Raw genomic sequence first — 23,762 nt, 5'->3', positions numbered from 1 at the left:
AGGCATATTTGTTGTAAAATATGCCTATATTTATGGTTTCAAACTAATAGAGTATTATCCATAGGTAAAAATACTGTGTTTTCAAATAAGCAAGTTGTGCACTCAGCACAAAATCTCTAGCTTACCTTGTGAAAGGCACTGATTTGCCAAGGCAACTTGTCCAGAGTGTAGGTACAGATTAAGACGTGCAAAGATACTACTCAGAGAAGGAATTGTAATGAAGCAGAAGGCAACACAAGCCTAAACACATAAGAAAATATATATTGAAAACATGACTCATCTCTTACATTAGGGCTGCATTTTTATTAACACACAACAGTCAAGATGCATTGAGAGCACCTGCCCAAATGTGACCTATCAAAAAAAAACCCATAAAATGGGTGAAGTCCTCACTCAACCAACTCCTGATGTTTGTCATTATAAACAAAAAAAAGCAAAAATCGTAACAATAAGATCAGACCAACTTTAAGGCTTAGCGGCCGTGTCTGCACAAGATCCTTTACTCAAGATTAGAGCCAATTACTGCACAGTGTCACCATCTACGCATGCAGATGCTTACTGCACTGTATTCTGTTCTAACTGCACGTAAATTTGCTGTTTGCTTTTGCAGGTAGCAAATTTACTCAAAATTACTTACTAGAGGAACACTGATACATTGGTCCCATATTGGATTGGCACCAATATAAGGAAAATTGACAGTATCAGCAGTTCGCTTTTTTTTGGCTGATGTGGCCAATAAAAGCCCCGTGGCATGCACAGCTGCAGCACAGAACACAGGCTGCCAGGAGCATAGCCCAAGAGCCTGGAGAGCAGCCAGGTCCGGCTGGTAAGTCTGTTGCAAGGGAAGGGTCGGTGAGGGGGAGGGTGGGCACAGACTGAGGCCCCAGAGGTCAGGAAGGGAGACGGGCTGGGGCAGGAGCTACACAGCCAGGGTGGGATGCGGGACTGAGCCACAAGTGGCTGGTCCGGGGTGTCAAGGGGGTGGCTCCTGCTGCTATGTGCACCCTGGGAGGCCAAGGGGGGCATGTGCCCTGGATCTGCATGCAGGGCGAGGGTGGGCTACCACTGCAGGGTGGGGCCAGGGGTGGTGCCAGGCTCTTCTTGGCAGAGGGAGTTGGGCCAGGGTTGCGCTCAGAGCGGGCAGTGGCAGAACTGCTACAGGGGGGCTACAGTGAATTTGAGTGGCTGCAGCCCCACCCCTGTAGCCTCCCCTCCCGGTGCCACTGCCACCCATCCTGAGTGAAGCCCCGGCCCAGAGCCACCGCCAGGAAGATCCTGTCACCACTCCAGCCTGCAGTGGCAACCCACCCTCGCCCTGTGCACATATCTGGGGGCACGCCCCCCATACCCCCCAGACGAGATGCTTGTGGCTCCATTACGTGCCCCACCTCAGCTGCACAGTTCCTCCCCCAGCCCTACTCACCACTGGGGCCCCAATCTGCCCCCCCCCATGCCCTTTCCCTCCTCCCTTTTCTCTTCCCCCACAACAGACTTACCAGCCAGACAATGCTCTGCAAGCTGCCCGGCTACATATAGGCTATTGGAACGGTATTGGCCGATATGGGTCATTAAAAATTGGCCATCACTGTCAGCCCAAAAAATCTCTATCTGTACACTCCTCTTACTTACTGTACTGTAGCACGTGTTGACCCCTGACCAGAAGCAAATGTGTTCCTGGTCAGCTTGGTAGCAAGGGGCAGCAGACTGCTCCCTGCCCCCGGGAGCTGCCTGCTGCCAGGACAGGCTCCACCACTAGAGCCCAGGTGGAGACTATGTCCCCCTGCCCCAGCAGCAGGGAGCCTGAACCCTGCAGTTGTGGGGCCAGCACTGGGAAAGCATTTGCTGGCAGAGTGGTGCTGGGGCTGGTGCAGAGAGAACCAGCCCAGCAACTGCAGGGCTGGCGCAGGGAAAGAAGAATCTCCCAGCCTGGGCCCTGCAATTGTGGGGCTTAGGCTGGGGGAGAAGAATCTCCCAGCCTCACAACCATGGGGCTTGGGCTGGGAAATAAGGATCTTCCAGTCTAGGCCCCACAACTACAGGGCTTGGGCAGAGCTGGGGCTGGGAACTCCCTGCTGTTGGGACATGGGAATATTGTCCCTGCAGGTATTTTTTGGAGGCAAGGAGCAATGTCCTATCCCCTGCCAATAGACAGCATTCTCCTGACCCCTGAGCTAGCACCCAGGGGGAGCTACCTGGTACAGGACCACAGAGAGCAGGAGCAGTCTGCTGCTAAGAGCAGTAAATCTGTTCCCACATCCCTGCACATGTAGACATGCAGCCAGCAGAGTAAACTGTTCCCAGATTATTTGAACACACAGACATGCCCGATGTCTCCTTCAAGAGCTTGTATCACAGATCCTCTCAGAGGCAATCCCACTTCCCCAAATATTCAGATGCCAGGGGTCACAAGTCAGCAGAACCCATTTAACCCTTCCCAACAATACTTACTGGGTAAGATATTTAAGAGGAGGAAAAAAATAAGCAGCATTACATGCATGTCATCTGATGCCCTTACACAAACATACCTGCATTAAGTGGCTTTTCTGCATACTTCAAACATGAAGAGAAGATGTTATTTTACATTTAAGTACCTGCTTAAGTCATATCACTTATAAAACAAGAAACATTACTCTTCCAGTAACTACCTTTCGTTCTATAACTGGCTTGGGTATGCAATGACAGTTTTGGGGGGGGGGGATTAAGTTTTCTTGAAAAATGTTTAGAAAACATGTAGACAGTGAAAAAAACAATAAACTTTGATTGAGGACCAATTCTTGCAAAACTTACAAAACTCTGTATAGGAGTTTTGATTGAAAGAGGGTGGTAGCAATTGGCCTTTGGCAAACAAACATCAGTGTTCATACAGAAACAGTGAGCTGATAGCAATATGGCAAATTATAACTATAACTATAAGCTGACAGATGACAACATTTGTATAAAGGGGAATGAGTGGTTTAGAAACCTATTACATTTACACCTACTCTGACAAATGCAGCAGTCTTTCTGGAATGATTCCCTTTCATCACTTTTCTTGTTTCCATTGCCAGCTGGTTCACAGACTATATACATAAAGACAAAAAACATGAATTGCTGTCTGCAAATAAACAAAACAGCTTTTATTAATTCCATTAAGTTAAACACATCAATACTAAAAGCAGCCAAGGAGAATTTTACACTGTTCCATAAAATGTTGATATATCTTAATTGTAGTAGTTGGCCCGGAGTCTAACCTCCAAGTGAAAGTACTTATCACAGTTACACTTTGATCACATTAGTGCTTTAGTAGTGCTAGTGTAAAAACTAAAAAAAATAACTTGTTTAACTTCAACCCAAGACTGCAGTAGACAATTCCTAAGTGAAGTTTAGATAGGGATGATCCTTCCTCAGACAGGGGTTGGACTAGATGGCCTCTGGAGGTCCCCTTCCAGCCCGACTTCTCTATGATTCTAAGTTAGGAAGTTTCAACCAGAGTCAATCACCATTTCTATTTGAACTCTTCTTTTCACTAGTCAATCTAATTTATTGAAGATTACTTTCCATCATTTTCCTCCACCAACAAGAAACTAAAAGGCTCATTATGGTTGCTTTATATTACTCTCTTTCTTAATTATGCAAAGTTTTAAATGCAAGGTCTGAAGTCACATTTATATAATTCTGATGATGCATTCAAAGATTAGGAAAAACCAGCAGAACTTGGTATACTATATAGTGAATTGTAGATACAGCCTTTTAGCTGTCCTCATTTCCTTTTCTTGTTTGCTGTAATAAAGCAAGGCTGGGGGGGGTGGGGAAGTCTGTTTTTAATTAAAAAATAGTCACATGAGTTCAGTTCAGTGCATCTTGACATCATTCTGTCAAAATTAAGTCTGAAGCATAAGTCTGTCTTTTCACATATTGTTATGCTGTTTCTTCTTTATGCTTCTCTTCTACAACTCCACTAAAAGTCACTGTTTTTTCTTAATTTCTAGTGCATATGCCATTTATATCTTGTTCACAATAATTATTACATACATATTAACATGGAAGTAGGCTAAATAAACCTAATTACAAATGCTGGCCTATAATTTACTGCTGGCAGTCACCATATTTCCACAAGTTTTGTGTAAAATATAGGGCTGGCAATAGCCAAGTCCCTAATTGAATTTATTTTATTTATAAAGTTTCAACCTCTTAAACCTGCCAGGCAAGCTTATGAAAAACTTTCATGTTGTTAAAGCCCTTCTGCTTACAATACAAAAAAACTTGATCAAATAGCGTTTTGCACCATTTTCCCAAATAGTTAGAGTCTGTGTTCCGTCTCGTCCGTTTTGGGTATTTGTTCTACAAGTGGGTCCTTTTCACCTGAGTCACACATGCCTTCTATGACCATCAACCCTTCCAGTTCCTGAATGCACAGAAAAACCTTATCATAACCTTTATTCTATTGACCCAGAGATCTCAAAAAAATGATGTTCCTTAGCCCACTGGCACTATTGGAACAAATCCCAACAGAATTTAGCAGGGTGTGGGGGGAAGAACAAATGTATACTTCTGAATACCTAATGACAAGGCCTTAACAAGTCTTCTAAAGCTACAGCAGTCTTTGAAAGCTAATGCAAAAAACAAAATAAGAAAGAAAAAAAAAAACAACCCCCCCAAAAACCCATAACTGAATAAAACTACATTTAGAGATGAGTTCTCTCTTACATGAATCAACTGCACAAGAACAGGTTCCAAATTGCAAAACATTGATCTGGCTTCAACATAGAAACTCAGCTGTTGTTCAAAGTCACGGCCAAATGAAACCTAGAATAGAAAGATAAAGTCATATTTTAACCATGTCTGCAGCTCACAGCTAGAAGCTTTCTATATGCTATATTAATATGTTCCATTTTCCATGGGGTTTTGAAGCAATGTCCCTAACTAAAGCTTTAAAGCAATTTGTCCAAGTCTTTGCTTGACTTCGGTAATAGATATTACCTAATATCTATTAGGGGCTGGACTCGATGATCTCCCGAGGTCCCTTCCAGCCCTGATGTCTATGGAATCTATGAAATCTATATCCTTTTTGCGACACTCCAAAAGTCCAAACTACGGACTCCACCAGGAAGGCCAGGAGAGAAATTCAAAAGTAAACCCTTTTGTGATTCATAGATTGTAAAGCCGAAGAGAACTTGGAAGATCATCGAGTCCAGCCCCCTGCACCAAGCAGGAAAGACAACTGGGGGTCAGGTGACTGCAGCAAGGTGACTGTCCAGTCTCCTCTTGAAGATTTCCAGGGTAGGGGATTGCACCACCACTGGAGGGAGCTTATTCCACAGTCTGGATATCCTGACTGTGAAGATTTTTTTCTTAATGTTGATCCTGAATCAATTTTTCAGGAGCTTGTGGCCATTACTCCTGGTTTTCCCCTCAGGTGCCCTGTTGAACAGTTGCTCACTGAGCTCTTGATGTACTCCCCAAGTGTAGCAGTAAGCTGCTACCAGGTCCCCTCTCAGCCTTCTTTTCCTCAGGCTGAAGATTCCCAGATCCCTCAGCCTTTCCTTGTATGGCTCATTGTGTAAGACTCTGATCACAGACTCCTAGTTTTCCAGAATTTAAAAGGAAGAGTTTTCTGCAAGAACGTTTCAGTGATCAGGTCAGATGCATGAAAGAAGCAGCAATCTTTAAGTCAGCCTGCATTTATACATTTAAAATACTTCTGAAGCTTGTTCCAATATAAGATATAAAGAAAAAAAAAGGAAGACCAACATCTTACTCAAGTCACCCATGAAAGAATAATTTAATATTGATTTAAATAGAAGCTTTCATTACATAAAGGGATTAAAAGGGACTGCACTGAAAATAGGACTGCTTCTTGAATTTCAGATGCAAGTTACTTTGCCTTTCTAACTTCTGTGCAAATTGTGATTTTCTGAGAGTATGTCCTTGGGGAATGTCTGTAAAAACACAGTTTCCTGAACAAGCAGGCTTGGCTGTACTAAGGATGCGTCTCCAATTATAATCCCGCACAAAAATAACCAACAGCAAAGAAAAACTCAGAGGAGGCTGCAAGCCGTGAGAACTTGGGTTATAACACAAAGCATATTAAACAAGGCAGGAATTCACAGAGTTTAATGCCACAAATTTCAAGTTACCACCCAGCTAATATTGCACTGTGCTTCTGTATTTAAATCAGCATTACACATTATATACCATTACTGAACCTTCTACAACTACAGAAACATATTTAATATGTTACAATTTCCCCTCTGAGAAGTTCTGCAATATTTTATGTGGTAAAGAACTATCAGATGAAATCTTTCAAGCAATAAACAGGTGGCTATTAATGAATATTAAGTTGAAGAGAAACTGGCTAGCTGGATAAAACTACAAAGCAGACTGGCCATCTGATTAGAAGAAAGATGACATTGAGAAAAATGGGGAAACCCTGGTTGCTATGAAAGGTTAAACGAAGAGCCAGGATTTGTGTTAATAGAAACCAAGTATAAATTTGGAAGTGTTTATACTCCCAACTTCTAATTTGCTTCTACCTCAAAAGCCAGTGGAACATCTTTTATTTGCATGCAGCAAATAAAAGTCCTGCCATATTTGATTATTTTCTTGAAGACCTCTCTTGTGTAGCCAAGCGATTACAAAAAAATCTCTTATTCAAAAACTGTTTCTAGTTTCATGGATCATAGGGGAAAGCGTCTCTAGAAACACAACCCAAAGGATCAAAAATTAGAAGGTAACAAAATATCTCAGAGAGGTTTTATATTTTTATACCAGCATCCTGATTCTGATGGGTCCAAACTCCTGATGTTTTTTAATCTTTAAGAGGGGTGCACCAATATTTTGGGGGCCGATACTGATAGCAGATTTTTAAGGAGGCATATTGGCTGATACCAATCCGATTTCCAATATAGCTGCCTCCAGCTGGTAAGTCTGTTGTGGTGGAAGGGAAGGGGGGAGGGAAGGGATGTGTGGGGGTAGATCAACACTGCCTGCGGTGAGGGAGGAAGTGGGGCTGGGGCAGGTGCTGCCCAGCCAGGGAAGGGCGTAGGACAGAACCATGGATCATCCAGGAGGTGCAGGGGGGAGAGGGCTCCTGCTGGTGTGCGCACCCCGGAAGGGCACCGGGGGGAGGGCGCATGCCCTCGGATCTGTCCAGGGTGGGGCAGAGGCTACACTGGGCTGAGCTCAGAGTGGGCAGCAGTAGTCACATTGGGATTGGGGCTACGGGGGGGGGGGGGGGGGCAGGGGGGGCTGCAGCCACCCCAAATTTCACTATAGCCCTCCCCTCCCAGCACCACTACCACCTACCTTAAGTGCAGCCCCAGCCTAACCCTCCGCCCCGGGAAGAGCCTGGTGTAGCCCCGCCCCCCACCCAGATCCAGGGACACATGCCCCCCTCGTGCCCTCGTATGGTATGTGCAGTGGTGGAAGCCACCTCCCCCCGACCCCGCATCCCCCAGACAAACCACAGCTGTGTCCCACGCCCTGTCCTGCCACAGCTGGGGAGTGCCTGCCCCAGCCCACTCCTCCTTTACCACGGTGGGTGTTGATCTGCCCCCCACGCCCCTTCCTTCCCCTTCTCCAGCACAACAGACTTACCAGCTGCATGCAGCTCTCCAAGCTGCCGGGCTGTGCTCCTTGTTGCCTGTGTGCTGCACAACACCTGTGTGCATGCACTGGCATTTATCAGCCCAATTATTGACCACTTCAGGCCAATTTCCGATACAATCAATTTTCTTTATATCAGTGCCGATCCAACATCAGACCGATGTATCAGTGTACCTGTAAATCTTTAAGTCTTACTTCATGTTTTTACTTTGCCTTCATCCCCTTCAGCTGGGACTGGCAAAATTCAATCTACTAATGATACTGCTCACAATAGGCAAGAATGTAATCATTGTATGAGACTTAAAAACAAACAAAAAAAATAACCAGAAGATTTAACATCTTTAGAAATACCCACACTTTAAACTATACGTGTGATACCAACTCATCATCATTGGTTCTTTGACAGTTCCTTCAAACATCTGTGTATTTACTTTACAAAATATTTCCTGGCTGGGATTTTTGATAGACCTAAATGAGTTAGATATGCAACTTGGATTGAATTTCAGTAGTATATTGGCAACCACAGTGGGCTGTTTTAGAATCCCAGTTTTAAGTTTTATAGGCAGTCATGCACAACAGCTACTTACCATTTTTATAAATCCATTTATCAAAGCTGCTAACATTCTCTTCTCATCTTCAAGTGTTAGTGCACTAAAAAGAGTAAGTTTACATGGTCAATAATTAAGATAAGCCACTCTCCAAAAAATATATACCTCCAAATATAAGCTCATGTGTGTATCTTACACATTATTTTTAAAAGATCAGGTCCGCATACAAAACAGTATGTTATTAAGTGAGATGTTAATCATAATTTTGGCATTACACTACAATTTTAAACACTCCGAAAAAACCACTGTATTTATGACCATCTGTCAATTTCAACACTAGTAAAGGGATACTGCCAGATCAAGTCTGCACTAATATTCAAGTTCAACAAAAAAAATTAAGATTTTACGAAGTTTAGCAACCAATAGAAATCTCACTATGAAATACTTTGAATCCCAATGAAAAGAGATGGAGTTTAAGCTAATTAATATTCCTAAACAAGTTTAGCAGGTCTGTGGATGAAGTGTTGTATTACAAGTGGTGCTCAATTTCCACCCCGGGGGCTGAATCTATCCCGTGGGACTGTCTCATTCAGTCTGTGGAGCTCTGCACAGGTCTGGAAATATGATAGCAGGCAAGTGGTGGCAGCATTAACTGTATGGGCTTCCAGAGGCAGCAACTTAAGCTGCTACTACTTCCTACTGCAAAATTTCTGGACCTACGGAACCCACAGGCCAGATGGAAAGGCCACATATGCCAGGTCATGTTGGTATATAGGGGCTGGCCAGACTGCACTTGTAGATCAACCCTGCATGCTGACCTCATGATGGATCTGGCCCATGAACCAACCCTGCCTCCAGGATCTGGCCTGCAGATAAGCTCCACACCACTCATCTGGCCCGTGGGGCCAGAAGATTGAGTACCACTGCACTACAGAATAAAGATCTGAATGCAAATATAACTTGAAATCAACTATCAACAAGAACGAAAATAGCTAATCTATGTTCAAGTTCCTTCCTCTTTATAGTATTAAACTTTCTTTCAAGTTTCAGTTCTCAATTGATTAGCTCAACTGTGTGCGTATTACAGTGCTCCCTAGATGTCATGCTGTTATAAACTGCATTAAAGTATCTAGATAGATGTCCTCATGGTAATCTTTACTTCAGAAAGCAGAGGTCACATTCAATATGAGGCAAATTTACATCATGTTAAAATTTAATAAGTGAAGTCTATTTTGATTAGAATGAATAAACAAAAAGTTAAGTTAAATTAAGTAAGCCCATTTAATCCTTTTAGCATTACGCTGCAGCTTTGACCTCCAGCATATCATTTTACCTTTTTCCTAACACAGACACCAGATGGAAACAGAACAATAGTTTTATTATACAAATTCAGTAGAAAAAAAGAAAAGTATTAGCACAATTAGCTCATTAGCACACTGCCAATCAAAACAGCAAATGACGGAGGTCTGGATGGCACAGGAGATTTGCAATGGGATCTATGGGGTCAATTATATAGGTTGTCAGTTTAATTCTGCACCAGATTGGTATTACAGCCTCAACGTTATTACCATTCAACAGCTGTTGTGTTGGTCTATGTCATGTTGAGCCCTAGACCCAGGAGTGAAGCTTTTGCATTTTTTTCATGAACAATGGTTCAGAAGAGGTAGTTTAAACTTATTAAATCTAAATACGAATTTGCCACTGAAAGAGTTGACAGAACAGAATCAAGCGAATGAAGCTAACTAACGGAACTACTAATATAAGGGATTTCAAGACTCCCAATAAAAGTTTCAGAATTGCTTTGGCAATAAGATCAGACAAAGTGTGAACTACAGACTACTAGAAACTTCCTTGAATCCTTAATGTTGAATTTTTGCTTCCAATATTCTCAGTGCTTAGGCACTGAAAGGGCACTAGTATCCCAGAGAGATGCCAAAAAGATGACACACCTTAAAATTATACATTCGGACTGGTATCAATTTGAATCACATGTCAAAATTGATTTCCTCTATTACTAATATATCTTGCATTCAGAGACTATAACCTAAAATAATTACAATAATAAAGGCTATAAAGTTACCTTTGAAATATAAGCACTAAATTATAACTGGTTCGTGGTTCAGTGTACCTCAAGGAACTGAGCTGTATAGAATTGCAAGGACAAACAGAAAAGAGAATGGACAGTTTTGCTAATAAAACTCTAACCTGGAGAACTTATTTCCTAATTTTGCCATAAATTTTCTGTATGACTTTGGACACACCACTTCACTGTTGTATTTCACCTCCTCTTCTAAATTGCAACAGTCATATATCCCTACTTCAAAAAGTGTGTTTGTGAGGCCTAATTAATTGGTACCTACCCAGTATTTTAAAAGAAACTGGATGAAAGGCACTGCAGAAAAGTCAGTTAGTCTCCCATAGCAAGATGTTTGATACAGGGGCAGTTCTTTTTTCTAAAAAGAACTTGATTACTAGTAGCAGCTAATCTTATGGGATGGATTCTCAGCCATGGTTGCTGAGGACTCGGTACAGAAGAGGGATCCTGGAGAAAAGGGAACACTGTTCTAAACTGTTCCTATACCAGTAGCCTCAGAGAAACATTAGTCAGGAATCAGTGGAAGAAAGGGACACCCAACTCTCTCTCCCTGCCAAGTCAGGGAAGTGACACAGGAGCTCCTATATCATCCAAGAATAGCCCTCCACAAAGGAGATTCTCTACATATTCTTTTCCAGACCTAGGGTTGCCAAGTACTGAGTGATAAACTGGAAGCAACTAGAGGATAACTGAGTATTGTGACCTGTACTTTAAATGGCAAAATGAACTGAAACCCCTTACATATTTTACTAATAGTAGTTCTTAGAAGAGACTCCAGTTTTTATCATCACAGATATTATATTTACCCAAATTCAAGATGACTTCAAATTTAAGATGACCCCCCAATAATTAGATTCCATACACTTTTAGAACTGTTAGAATTTTCCATGTATAGAATCTAATTACTGAAATGTAGCCTTAAATTAGTGCTTCTCTCCTTCCCCCTCCCACACAGCTGTGGCAGGAAAAGCAGTGGCAGCAGGCAGGTAGGACATGAGGGGGCCAGACACCTGCCCCTTGCTCCCCCCATGCCTGTCTGCTCCTCTGCTGCTGCCCCCTGCCACGTGTGTGCCTGTGCCGGTGCCTATTCACCCCCTGGAACCTCCTGCAACCTGATTCCTTGGATTTGAGTAAATACAATAAATTGAAAAGGACCCAAAACTGACAACATTTAATTGCCTCTACTACTTTTTTCACAGGTTTTTACTCTCAAAAAGATCCTTGCTGCTTCCCTTCCCACTAGGAACACCCATGAAGTCACTGTCATCTTCCATTTGTATTCTGCTTGAGCATTCAGAACAATAATTCAAGAGGAAAGAGTACATGCTGCAACTACACTGCATCACTCCCATTAATGGCAAAGCCATTTTGAATTGTTAGCCCCCAAAATTAGAACTGTAAATCATAGCATTCAAGCCTTATAAAACTTATATAACTGATCGTACTTCACAGAGTCATGCATGGTCTTGCACACATGTAGAAGAGCATTGAGTATGACTGGGTCTTTAGTAGATTCTTGCTGATGCCTAAAAAAATAAGAAAATAATGTTGGAAAATGCCACATTTTTTCCAAGACACAAAACAGTGGGGATAAAAAACAATTAACATTCACTTAATAATTCATTTCTAAGGGAAAGCTTTTTCATAATGTAATGACAAAGAATTGCAACGGTAAAGAAATCATCTTTGTACATCAGCTTCAAAAGAACATCTTACAGGGTGTAGCACTGAGTTATGTATTTTTTTCAGAGAGCAGTGTACTCATTGTCATAGCTGGTACAGAGACAAAAACAATTAAGTATGAAAGTTAGTAATTACTGAACAGGAGGCCTATTATTACCAAGTCACATATATCCCCAGTCTTATAGGATGTGTAAATCTAGACAGATTTCTTGGATGTGCCCAGAAAACTTGAAAGTAAAACCGTTATAAAAATATCGGAAAGTAAGCTAGTCCCTTCAAAGGCAGAGAAGAAAAGCATGCCAGGGCCTTCAAGAAGGCAAACATATGGCTCTGGGAGTGCATCACCTTGATGTGTTAATCATGCCACAGATTAATACCAGTGTCATTAAATCACTTCCAAAAAAATAAATTTGTTACCATGGCAATAAGAAATGCTATGGGTGGCATCGTCAAAGTCATTTTCAGAAGATATTTTGAAAGAAATCGCTCCCTTGTGAATTTCAGAAGGGGAGGATAAGATGGATCAGCACAACTCAATCAAGTGCCAAGGGCCACAGAAGGGTTATGAGGTTACATGGAAGTTTAAAAGAGGAAGAGGGTGGAGGCTTCTAACACTGATAAGCAAAAACTGTTTGATATGGACTTAAAATGTCAGCAATTTTCACTGTAATTCAACTTCCAGAAAAGTCCTTAGGAACAATGTGCATTAGTGGAACATATACTTTGTACCAAGCATTTGTAAGCCCCCATTTAAAATACTGTGTACAGTTCTGGTCACCAATGTTCAAAATACAATTAAATTAAACTGAAACACCCAAGGAAAAGCTACTAAAGACGGTTAACTACATTCACAGCATGTGATGAAGTAAGCTGTTGCCTACAAAAGCTAATACCTCTCTGAACCAATTAGTCTCTAAGGCACTACCCTCCCCTGCTTTCTGCCTAAATTGGTTAAGGGAATGGAAACCCTTCTTTTATGAAAGAAGATTAAAAGAGCTTGGCTTAATTTAGCAAAATGGAGATTGAGAGGCGATATGATCACTCTATTTTTAGGGAGTGAATATTAGGAAAGGAGAAAAGCTTTTAAGACAAGATCAAATGGCTACAGATCCATTTAGATTTGAAATTAAAGATTTCTAACTATCAGAAGTATGAAGTTTTGGAATGGTCTGCTAAACAAAATGATGTGGCAATCTCATTAAAACTGAACCGGATAAGTCTGCGGAAGGAATGGTGCAGGACAGGGAGTTCTTTCGTGCCAGTCAGCGTGCCCACATAGTTGTCTGTTTGCAAGGGTATGAAGGTAGCACCTGCAGTATTGAAGAAGTCTGATAACCCCATGCCTCAGACAACAAGCCTGTTGCTTCCACTGCATCCCTCCTCTCTTGCCCCCACTTCTAACAAATGCTACAGGCTTCTAGGTGTTTTTTGATTTCCTCCGAGGTGCTGGGATGCCTGTAATTAATACACAGCTAAGACTATAGGTTTTGGACTGGGGTGCCCTAATGATCCTACCACTACTTAGAAAACTCAAGGTGTTGCCTCACTCTTCCATCGAGGGTCACAACAACTGCCAAAAAACCAGTTCTCTTAAGAAAGATTGAAAAGGACTGTAGGCGGGTTGTGGGTTGCTTTCCTCTGTGATTTCCTAAGGCAGTGGTTTTCAAACTTTTTTCATTTGCAGAACCCTAACAAATTTTGAACAGACCCTTCTGAATGGTAAGTGTGAGTATTCACATATTTTGACTGATCATGGTCATCTTTCGTAGACCCCTCGGATAGCCTGCAGACCCCCTGGGGTCTGCAGACCACAGGCTGAAAACCCACTGTCCTAGGGTCTTGAACATAGGTTAACCAACAACTTCCACAAGGCTCGAGTGGCACAGCAATGTCAATGCCCTTTGTCTCCCTGCCTCACCCAGGTGTTTCACATACTGTGCCCTTCACTTGGGGATAACAGTTTGCAGCGGCACTGCTGAAGATTCATTAGGTTAAATGATTGCCTGCACGTGCAGAGGACTGGACTTGGGGGCCCAGAAGACCCCTTCCAGTCATATGTGCCTATGCAAATAAGGGACCAAAGTCGCAGTCTACTCTCCTTGTAGAGCAAGTACCTCTGATCCTTTTAAAATTCATCTCTTTCCCAGGGCTTGACTTCACTGACAATTCAAACAGACCACAGTATAAGCCTGTAGCAAAGTGTCCTCAAGAAAAAATGCCTTAAATTCCTCCAGTAGGGCCCCCTTTATTACTCTATCTCATAATGCTCCAAAGAAGCACTATTAATCCCCTGTGTATGCTAGGAAACAACAACAAAACATCAGGGTTACCATACTTCCAGTTTCAAAAAAGAGGACACCTGTCATGGAGGGGGGTGGTAATATGATTGGGGGAGGCAGTGATACACCCATGCCTTACCCCTCCCACTCACTCCCAAGCCACAGCCCCCCCCCCCAGACCTGTTGATACTCCTTGCTTCCAGCCCACGGCCTCCTGGCACGGCCTGTGCTGCACGCTCCTGACCCACAGTCCCCTGCCCCTCTGGTGCCCCTTATTCCCAAGCCACAGGCCCCTCAGCCCTGAACCACAGCCCCCTCTACCTCCCCAACCTTGCCACTGCCCCTCACTCTTGACCCACAGCTCCCTGCTCCCCCCAACCTCTCCTGGCTGCCCTGTCCCTGAGGGCACACACACTGGTCCTGGTGCCATCAGCCCAGCCATGCAGCTCCCTGCTGCCACCAAAGGGCCCCTCTGCCCCCTTCCCTCACTGGAGAGGCAGTCACCTCTCCCACCCTGCTGCAGTCCCAGGACCATGCATGCCCTGCTTCCAATTGTCCTTCCCCACTTCCCCCAGCACGAAGCAGCTCCTAGCTAGGGCAAGCCAGGAAGTGCTGGGAAAATCTTCAGTGCTAAACATAGGTAGAGCAAAATCCCAGACATTTGTTGATATTTAAAAAAAAATGCTTGGGCGAAGATGGGAGGATCCCAAAAGAGGACATGTCCAGGAAAACCTGACGTACGGTAACCCTATTTCAACTCACTCTAGCAGCAAGAGCTTTAGTTAAGGCAGAGATTTCACACCTGGTCTAGTGACACAGCCAAAGAGTCCCTAAGTCGGAGATATTAGCATGGCAGCGAGCTCTTAATTCTTTATACTGAATATGGGTTATTTGCTATAAAACTACACTAAATGAGTGCTTGTGTTCTATCATTTTATATGCATTTAAAAATTTGTTGATTACAAGGCATTACTAAGCAGCGAACTTTTTTACTGAGTAAAGAATGGCCAGTAGCGTAGAGCAGGAATGGATCTGCTTCATTCAACAGAATAAATAAGGAAGTGTTTAGTACAGATTCCCAGCTCTGTCACAAGCAGAGGTAACCCTGGAAACATCATTAATAAATGTGATCCTCGCCGTCACATGGCTCAAATGGTTACCAACGCAACATATGGATGCACAGGGGAGGGGATGAAAGAAGTCAGTCAGAGTCGGCTAATATTTAATCCTATAAATAGTTCATCTAGAAGACAAAAGAATTGAACTTCTAACACCAGTTCTAACTTAGTTGGGCTTTGGGGAAGAATTAGAGTGGGTGAGGGGAATTCCTTTTCTTGAGAGCCAAACATTGTAGGCTTCTACTAGCTACCCTGGACTAAGATTTTAATAAATTTTAAACTAGTAGCAGAAAAAAAAAATTAAGCCACACTCCATCAATTATGAAATCTCTGACATACAGTATTTTTACATAAACAATTGATGTAACCCCATATAAACAAAAAGGAAGAAAATGAGTCTCTCATTCTTAAAATGTTTTCTTAGTGTCTAAAGAGGAAATAACAATTTGGTATTTGTTACATGCTAATGAACATTCTTACATAAAACTTGCTCTAGTTATCACTTCTCATCAATTTTTCATCATTGAATTATCATCCCATAATATTTCTATTTGAAATCTGAATATCCCAACGAAGGATGTGAGAATAAAAATAAAGTTTCAAGAATCTCATGAGCATGACAAATGAAAAGGATTCTTTTAAAATAATTGACATGTCTGAAAATGAAATCTCATCTTCCAATTTCACTTTCCGTTCTATTCTGCCTTTATAATAGAGCTTGTAAGAAATGTGCATATTTGTTTCCTTTTCTCATTCATATATGTTAAGATCACTGTTAGTGTTACAGGACTGGACAGGAAAACATAGCATTTTGTTTTATAAACTAGCTGTAGCAATGGAAATTGAACAAAGCCCTAACAACAACCCATCTACGATGGAATAAAGACTACTCTAATCCTGACAGTCATTGTAAACAGTTAATAAGCAATCGAACAACACTGACCACAAATATGTTTACATTTTCTTTTTAGTCTGGGCACCTTTTAGATGCTAAGTGGACTCCACACTGACTCAATACATCTTATACAACCATCTTTCAATAGATTGTCCAGATCCTCTAGAGCTCACTTAATCAGAATATTTTCCACTTACTTAATAAAAGCTTCCATAATGCACTTGCAAACCTCCACTCTCACACACTCCTTCTGGAACATATCCAAAAATGGTAAGAATTTCTCCTAAAAATTCAAATAAAAATGAAGCAAGTCAATTGAAGCATTTTCCATATAAAAGATTTTGTTCTGTGCTGAAAAATATCTTTCCTAATCCTTAATTTTCAAGAAGCATTAATTTTTCAGTCTTTGACCTCATTATCCTTTTGTTCAAGGGAAATCTACCTAACACCTTTAAAAGACAAGCTTGGGAACAAAAAAAAAGTAAGCCGGACACTAAAATCCAAGGACTTAACACGGATATAATGTGCAATAAAACCGAAAATCTGATTCCTGAATTTGTCCCACACATGAAAGGTAAGAATGACCCTCCTCCCTTTTGATAGGCCTTGATCTTCCAGTAATCAGCTTCTTTTCCTCTGCTAATTGTTTGTCTGATACCCCTGGGAATTTCTCTCCCCACTCTTCCAACTATCCAGTGTGGTGCTGTGCTGGTTTATGCTGTGCTAGCATTCACTCCTCAGTCCTAATGAACAATGTCTTGCATTCAAAAGCAAGATTATCTCAACTATGCAGTAGGTCCAATAAAAGATATCACCCTAAGAAATCCCTGCCTCGCATAATTCTTGTCATCCCAGCTACAGCACCGCTCTAACACTACAATAATCCCTAATAGGGAAGTTTAAAGATACCACAGCTATAAGAATATGACTAAATAATATGAGATAATTAAATGGTAGTACAAATAGAGGCAAATAAGAAGAGTATTGGCTGAGGGACTATAGTATAACATGCAACATTTAGAATGCATTTAGCCAAATATAGAAAAATATTTTTAAACACACAGATATGATGAAAGCAGCTCAGGTACAGTTGTGATTTCTACTGAAAAGTCTGGGGACTGTGAAAGCAAGTCTTAGGGTATTAGAAATAGGAATTATTCTTCTTCTGCAAAGGACTGGAGGAATGCCAGCCACCATTTTAAAGGTGACGCTTTAAAACAGTTAAATGTCCCTTAGGCACTGAATTTAGATTGCTGAGGTAGCCAGAGAACTAAATGCTTATATACTATTCTGAAAATACACTGAGGGCAAAATTGTCAAAAGTGCTTAAGTGATTTAGGAGCTTAAACAGTTCCTAAATCAATGAGCTTCTTGAAATGCTTCCTTTTACTCAGGCTACAGAAATACAAAAAACAGGATGCCATCGTTATTCTGTCCTTACCACAAAATGATTGGTCTCTCCACTTTCCCTTAGCCCCTCAAATTGTACCCTAAGTTCCTTCTTTTGACACAGTAAAATATATGTTAAACAGAGAAAGGAAGCAGTATCAAGAGTTATATCAGCACAGCCCACAAATAGACTGTATTAATTAATTTGAGCTTCTTCTGCTGCCATTAAACAAAAAACAAAAATATTACAGAGCCCTATAACCTAATAAGAAGAAAGTGTGAAATATTTTAATTAAAATAATGGATTTTGAGAAGTAATCAGTTAACACTTCCTTGGGTATTTTAACAGTTTTATACTTGACAAAAAACACTTCTCACCAAGCAAGTTTCCAGCTGATTTAGATAATCAAATCAGGTTACGTTTCCTTAGAGAAAATGCACAACATTCCTAAAGACAAGCAGTTCCAGAAAAAACATAAACTTAAAAAGCAACTTACCACTGAGAAAAGTATGGAAAAGTCATGGAAATAAGTAATAACTTTCTGAATAATTGACTGCAGCTGGGGAAAAAGGGGAACATGCAAGTCATTTCATTACAAATTAAATGTAAAAATACAGTACATGATCATTACATTGCTGTATATCTGCAAGTCACTCAACTTAATCTTTTTTCTAGTTACTGTGCACTGTGTGAGCGTGTGTGTGCAGGAATCTAGACTAGAGCACTGTTCCACAGCATTACACTGTCCTAAGGTTTCCCAAGTTATAAGGAGACAATTTAAAATATAATCATTATGCTGCAGGATACAACAGCAATTTCTAGCACACACGATTTTTTTCTGGAAAAGATATTAGCTCTCACAGAAACAAAAGGAGGTCTCTTACCTGTGGATAAGCCTCTTCAAAAGCACGATCTGGAGTCATATGTTTGATAACATCTGCCAGAACAGTATTGACCTCACGCTTCTGTGTAGTAAAAATTAAGATGTCACAAGCACAGCATAGAAACTGGTTCATCTTTTAAGTTACTAGAGCACTGTGCTAATGTCAACCAAGGTTCTCCTTTCCAAAAGAATTAAGACTTTACAGAGCTATAGTGGAAGCCAGATAACTCATAGCTGAAGTCCTACCAGCACTTACTATAATTTGGTCTGTATGTTCTCCCCTCATGTTCCATATACAAGTGAGAAATACATGTGACCAATTAAGAGGTCTCCTGATGTAGCCATCATTTTGAATTGATTCAACTTTCATACTAAAAAAAAAAAATATGATCCTAGAAGAACATATCATACCCCTTAACGTCATCACACATTGAAGTCTTACAGGCAGATACTAAATAGGAAAAAGAAGTCTATTGTTTGTTATGACCATTGGTTTTCCCACTGTAAACTGCTATACAGTCACTTAGTGCCTATACAGCTAAAACGATAAACTTAAAGCAATTCTCACATACTGTAAAGTGTCTGCAGGTGTACTCCACCCACACTTCAGCGCAGTTAATATAATCCTAGAGAAAATATAAATATTTATGTTATGGTCAATAGAATATATCACCTTTAAAAGCTCTATTAGGTTGTACAATCTCTATTTCTTTTCTAGCAATGTATGTACTCAAGTAATTACTTGGACAGTTTTTCTGCAATTTTGCCGTTGTAAGACAAGATGTCCAGTTGCACTGCTACATTTTAGAACTGGGGTAACCTGTGGATCATGAGAAGAAACAAGTACACACTGCCTGGGCAACTGCTGAGTATCTAGGAACAGTAAAACTAGGCAATGTCACATTTATTGTCTATCTATTCTAAACACATCTGTAATTTTGTGATCTTTTTAAATCCAATTTAAAACAACTGGCTCCCAGCATTTAAGGTTGGCAACACATTTCCTATCAACGACCTACCTGTGGGTTCTTTAATTTTGTGATAACTTTCCAGGCTTCATTTAATATTTGAAGGCGATCACTTTCAGGAGGATCAGCTAATGCCAAGTTTAGCCCCAGGGAGCGGAAGAGAAGGTGCTGAAAAAGAGATCAGACCATCCTATCATATAACCAACAGATTTTTCACTGGAAAGTGTAACACTTTCAATATTATTATTCCAAAATTATAAAAGCTGGGTATATTAAATTGAATGAATCCTCTGCTCAAGTCTGAGCTATTACATACTTTTGCTGGAGAACTATCAGCCATGAAATTAACTAGCAATGCATCCCAATACATACCCTGAAAAAACACACACTTTTTGTTCTCTTTTTTAATACATGCATATTTTTCAGATGTCTAAAAAGTAACTGCTAGATGTCCTGCTCCTGCTCTTGCAAAGCTCCCATTGGTTTGAATGGGGAAAGACTAAATCACTATATCGACTGGAAAACAAAGTTGGGAGGAGTAGAAATATACCCTTTGTGAAAGAGACCAAATAAATTAATCCTAGAACTTCTTCCCAGCAGTGGAATGGCCAACTATTAAGAGGACTCCCCATAAATGAATGGCAATAGACCTTTCTGGTTCATGCTCTGGCACGACAAGAGAAATTCTTGTATACTCTTACACTAACACCCATTATTTGTGTTCTAGATTTTAAGTCACCTTATCTAACCTATATAATAGTTACTTCCATGTATGGAATACCTGGTTTTTAATCCCACATGTACCATTTAGACAACGAGCTAAATGCAGGAAGCTCTTGGCAAGATAATGAATAAGCAGTGCTGTAAATTACAAAAAGAACTTACCTTGGGGAATCCAGATTCATCACACTCCTTAATCATGGCAATAAAATCCATAGACCTTGCAGCAATAAACTCAGCTCTGAATGCTGACATCACTGAATTCAGAAGTAAGGCACTACAAGGAATATGATGCAAATCAGCTCAGCTCAACATAAATTGAGCTGCTCTCCATTCTCTAGTTTACATTAATCTGAACTTCAAAAGATTAACTACTATTCGGGTTCTACTTCAGAAAGCAAGGGCTAAGAAAACAAAGAAAAAAACCCTCAGGTTGCACTACAATGCACTGGCAAGACAAGATGACAGTAAGTATGGCAAAGCTCCACTAAGCTATAGGATATTATGGAAATCCCAGTCACTATAGTACTTCCTTTGCTTTATCTCTAGGAAAGCACCATTTCACTGTGCTTAAATCATATTATACATCACAATTCTTCCATAAGGGTCAAATTTCTTCCATATTCTCACTACTTGAGAACAAATTTCTTTTTTAATACTGGTACCTCATTCACTAAATTGAAGGCAAGCTGAAGTCATGTAGTCACATCAAAGCAGTCTTTTTTATATTTGCTGAATTTTTCTCTTCTTTTCCTGTCTACAGTCCTTATTGTTGAAAGTACCATTTGGTCTGACAAAAGCCTTCAAGATTTCTTGCATTAGCCAAAAAAAAATTATTGTTGTAAAGTCTGATTTCTAGGAGTGAAATTATTGGAACAGAAATGACCCAAAGCAACGTTAAGCAAGATTCAAAGATTAAGCTCACAAAATAAAAACAAACATTTATATTATTTGTATTTCCATATTATCCAATTTATCTACTGAATAGTCAAGCTAATGTATTGCACACGGACAGCAAGAGAGAGGAGCTGGGATGCACGTGCCTGATATGACATTTTAAAAAGCAAATGCCCAAAGACAAATTCTGTTGAGATACATGTGTCCAGCTTCCATGTTGATTTATCCCCAGCAAGACTATTCAGACAGTCATCCCTCTGAAGTTAACTCAGTATAACGTAGGTAGCCATCTGAGTTTTTACAGAACATTTTAAAAACCTAGTGTCCAGTCTCTTCTGACTGAACTTTAGTCATCTCACAGCACTTAACAGGAATTTTCCCTTATCCGTGGACAAACATTTCTAATCTACCAGTTAATATGCACAGCTGTCTGCACAGGTCTTCTTCCATTCACCCCAGTGATGCTGCACATCCAGTTTGACAAGTGCACTGGGATTCTTTATACAGAATTGAAAATCACCATATAAATCTGTATTATTTAATGAGAATCCTGAGTATGCAAAGGGCAGAACTTTGCCTTTAATGATACTACCCTACAAAATGATTGTCAGAGCTAGGTTATTCAATTTCCCAACAGCTAGCTTAATGATGTAAGGTTTTAAAAGGTCAAAAATAGATACTGAAGTTAACACTCCATTAAATGCAGACAGGGAAATTTCTCAGTTCTCTTGGTGCTACATTGCAAAGTTTGCACTGCTGCAAAGCAAACAAGACAGTTGTGCCCAGATGAAGCAGTCTGCTTTCACCATCCAAAACACTAAAAAAGTAATTTAAGCAAACTCTGCAGAATGGACCATAATCCATATACTGATGTTGGAACAGTGGAGTCTAAGGATGTTTTTTGCTCCATCCTTAGACAAAAAGCATAAGAAAGTGTTCCTACTTCCAATTTTAATTGCACTTTGACTCCTTAAGCAAAAAGACAACTATTGCAATATCAGTCATGTGACTGCATAAAGTGGACAATGTGTTTTTGATCATTCAAGCAAAATAAGATTGCTTTTGAAAATTGTTCACAGAACTTCTGCCCACTTATATGAATAAACTGAATCCATACCAAAACTACCAATCCTGTAAATCAGGAAGCATGTTCAAGCTTATGTACAGCCTTTCTGAATTAACATGGTTAGGCTGGACATGGGATAAATGGTATTTGAAAATCATTTTAAACTCAAGCCCCATCTGAATGAGGAAAATTAGTTAAGAAGGAGTGAAGGATATGCTCCCTGAACTAAACTTGGAAAATAGTTCTTAGTCTTAAATGGACACAAATACTACCATCTTTCAGCAAAGCCATATGCTTTGCAATTTCCTTTCAAATACGCATCTAGTAGCCAGTCACAGAGAGCAAGATGGCAGCAGAAAAAAACTGAAATATGAATAGTAGCCAGAGGAAATGACTGGGAATCCAGAATGCCACAAGTTCTAATCCTAGCTAAACTCTAGTTCATACGACAGTTCAGTTAATGAATTTAACATCTGCTCTTCAGCCAAACCAATGGATACACTGGAATTCCCCACTGGGGAGGCAGGAACGGACTTACGTAAGCACAGATGTTATGCCTTAGTTTTGTTAGCTGATATTAGTTAATTTTTCACGTGAAAAGATCTTATACCAAATAACTGGAATTCAAGGATAACAAAAATTTCGTTTCTAATTTGTCTCAAGATTACATGATACTTACTTATTCCCCAGTTTCTTGCATCTTTCCATCATCTCAGTAAGCAGTCCCTATAGAAGTTATTTTGTTAAAAGTTAAAGAGCAGGGAAAAAAGTCAGGACCACCCCAAAACATTTTTAGCAGCTTTCAGAAGCCCCATCAACATTCACTAGAACAGAATTTAATTCCCTAACCCAGGGATTGGCAACATATGGTCTGCAGAACCACTGGATCCAGCCCCCAGAACGAGGCTTTGCCTGCGCCACACCACACAGCTCTGCAGCCAGGTGTCAGTAAGCTTTCCCATGACAGGCCAGAGCCAAGCAACAGGAAAAAGCAGGGATGTAGAGAAGTGGTAGTAGCCAGATCCTAGTGCCAGCCCACCTTAGAGCTGAGCAGGGCCATTCCACCTGCCACCAGATAAGGTTGCCAACCACTGACCTAGCCAACACATTCCACAAATCTTATTAAATTCTACATTTACTCAAAAGAAAAATCATATACAGTGCAACATAAACAAATACATTAAATAGGCACAATGACATCTTAATCTAAAACACTATGTTATAAAAGTCAAGTTTCCGGGACTTTATTCATGTCTGCAAAAGGTTATCCTTCTGAGAAAGGACCAGGTCAATTACCTCTGGCAAGAAAGGAGAAAAATCACTAGCTTTTTACTGTAGAATGCAGACACATTGACTAAAGCCTAGAGTAGCTTGACAACTATGATAAGTAATCACAAATCCTACATTATCCTCACTAGTTCATATCAGTATGAGAGAAGAAACTGAATGGACTCAAAGGATCGAGATACCAAGATCAAATGAGCCTAGTAAGAGAGGAACAATGCTGACTGTGTATTCAACTGTTTTCATTTAATCTTTAATATGTGGATTGGATAAATTATTTTTCCTGTACATGAGAGCTTAAAAATGTACAGCCAAATTAGTTAGGGTTTATTTTAATCTTTCTGTATAAGTA

The 23,762-nt window shown here is 40.5% G+C and overlaps 1 protein-coding gene across 1 annotated transcript in view; it reads right to left on the bottom strand.

Annotated features, from left to right (window-relative positions):
• The window catches only part of VPS35L (VPS35 endosomal protein sorting factor like), a 100,180-nt gene that overhangs the window by 31,830 nt on the left and 44,588 nt on the right, over positions 1-23,762 (bottom strand). Inside the window, exons 15-26 of the mRNA XM_090023739.1 lie at positions 22,806-22,852; positions 20,329-20,440; positions 19,495-19,611; positions 19,048-19,101; positions 18,477-18,557; positions 18,089-18,151; positions 16,400-16,485; positions 11,673-11,753; positions 8,172-8,235; positions 4,687-4,785; positions 2,982-3,059; positions 126-240 (exon numbers count right to left, since the gene is read on the bottom strand). Of these exons, the coding sequence (XP_089879865.1) occupies positions 126-240; positions 2,982-3,059; positions 4,687-4,785; positions 8,172-8,235; positions 11,673-11,753; positions 16,400-16,485; positions 18,089-18,151; positions 18,477-18,557; positions 19,048-19,101; positions 19,495-19,611; positions 20,329-20,440; positions 22,806-22,852 (997 nt within the window). The remainder of the gene's footprint in view (positions 1-125; positions 241-2,981; positions 3,060-4,686; positions 4,786-8,171; positions 8,236-11,672; positions 11,754-16,399; positions 16,486-18,088; positions 18,152-18,476; positions 18,558-19,047; positions 19,102-19,494; positions 19,612-20,328; positions 20,441-22,805; positions 22,853-23,762) is intronic.

The sequence above is a fragment of the Crocodylus siamensis genome, chromosome 12, assembly GCF_052110815.1.
Source record: "Crocodylus siamensis isolate JL-2025a chromosome 12, ASM5211081v1, whole genome shotgun sequence".
NCBI classification, from domain to species: Eukaryota; Metazoa; Chordata; order Crocodylia; family Crocodylidae; genus Crocodylus; species Crocodylus siamensis.
The sequence above is the reverse complement of the archived record's forward strand: the minus strand, read 5'-3'. Positions and strand labels throughout refer to the sequence as shown.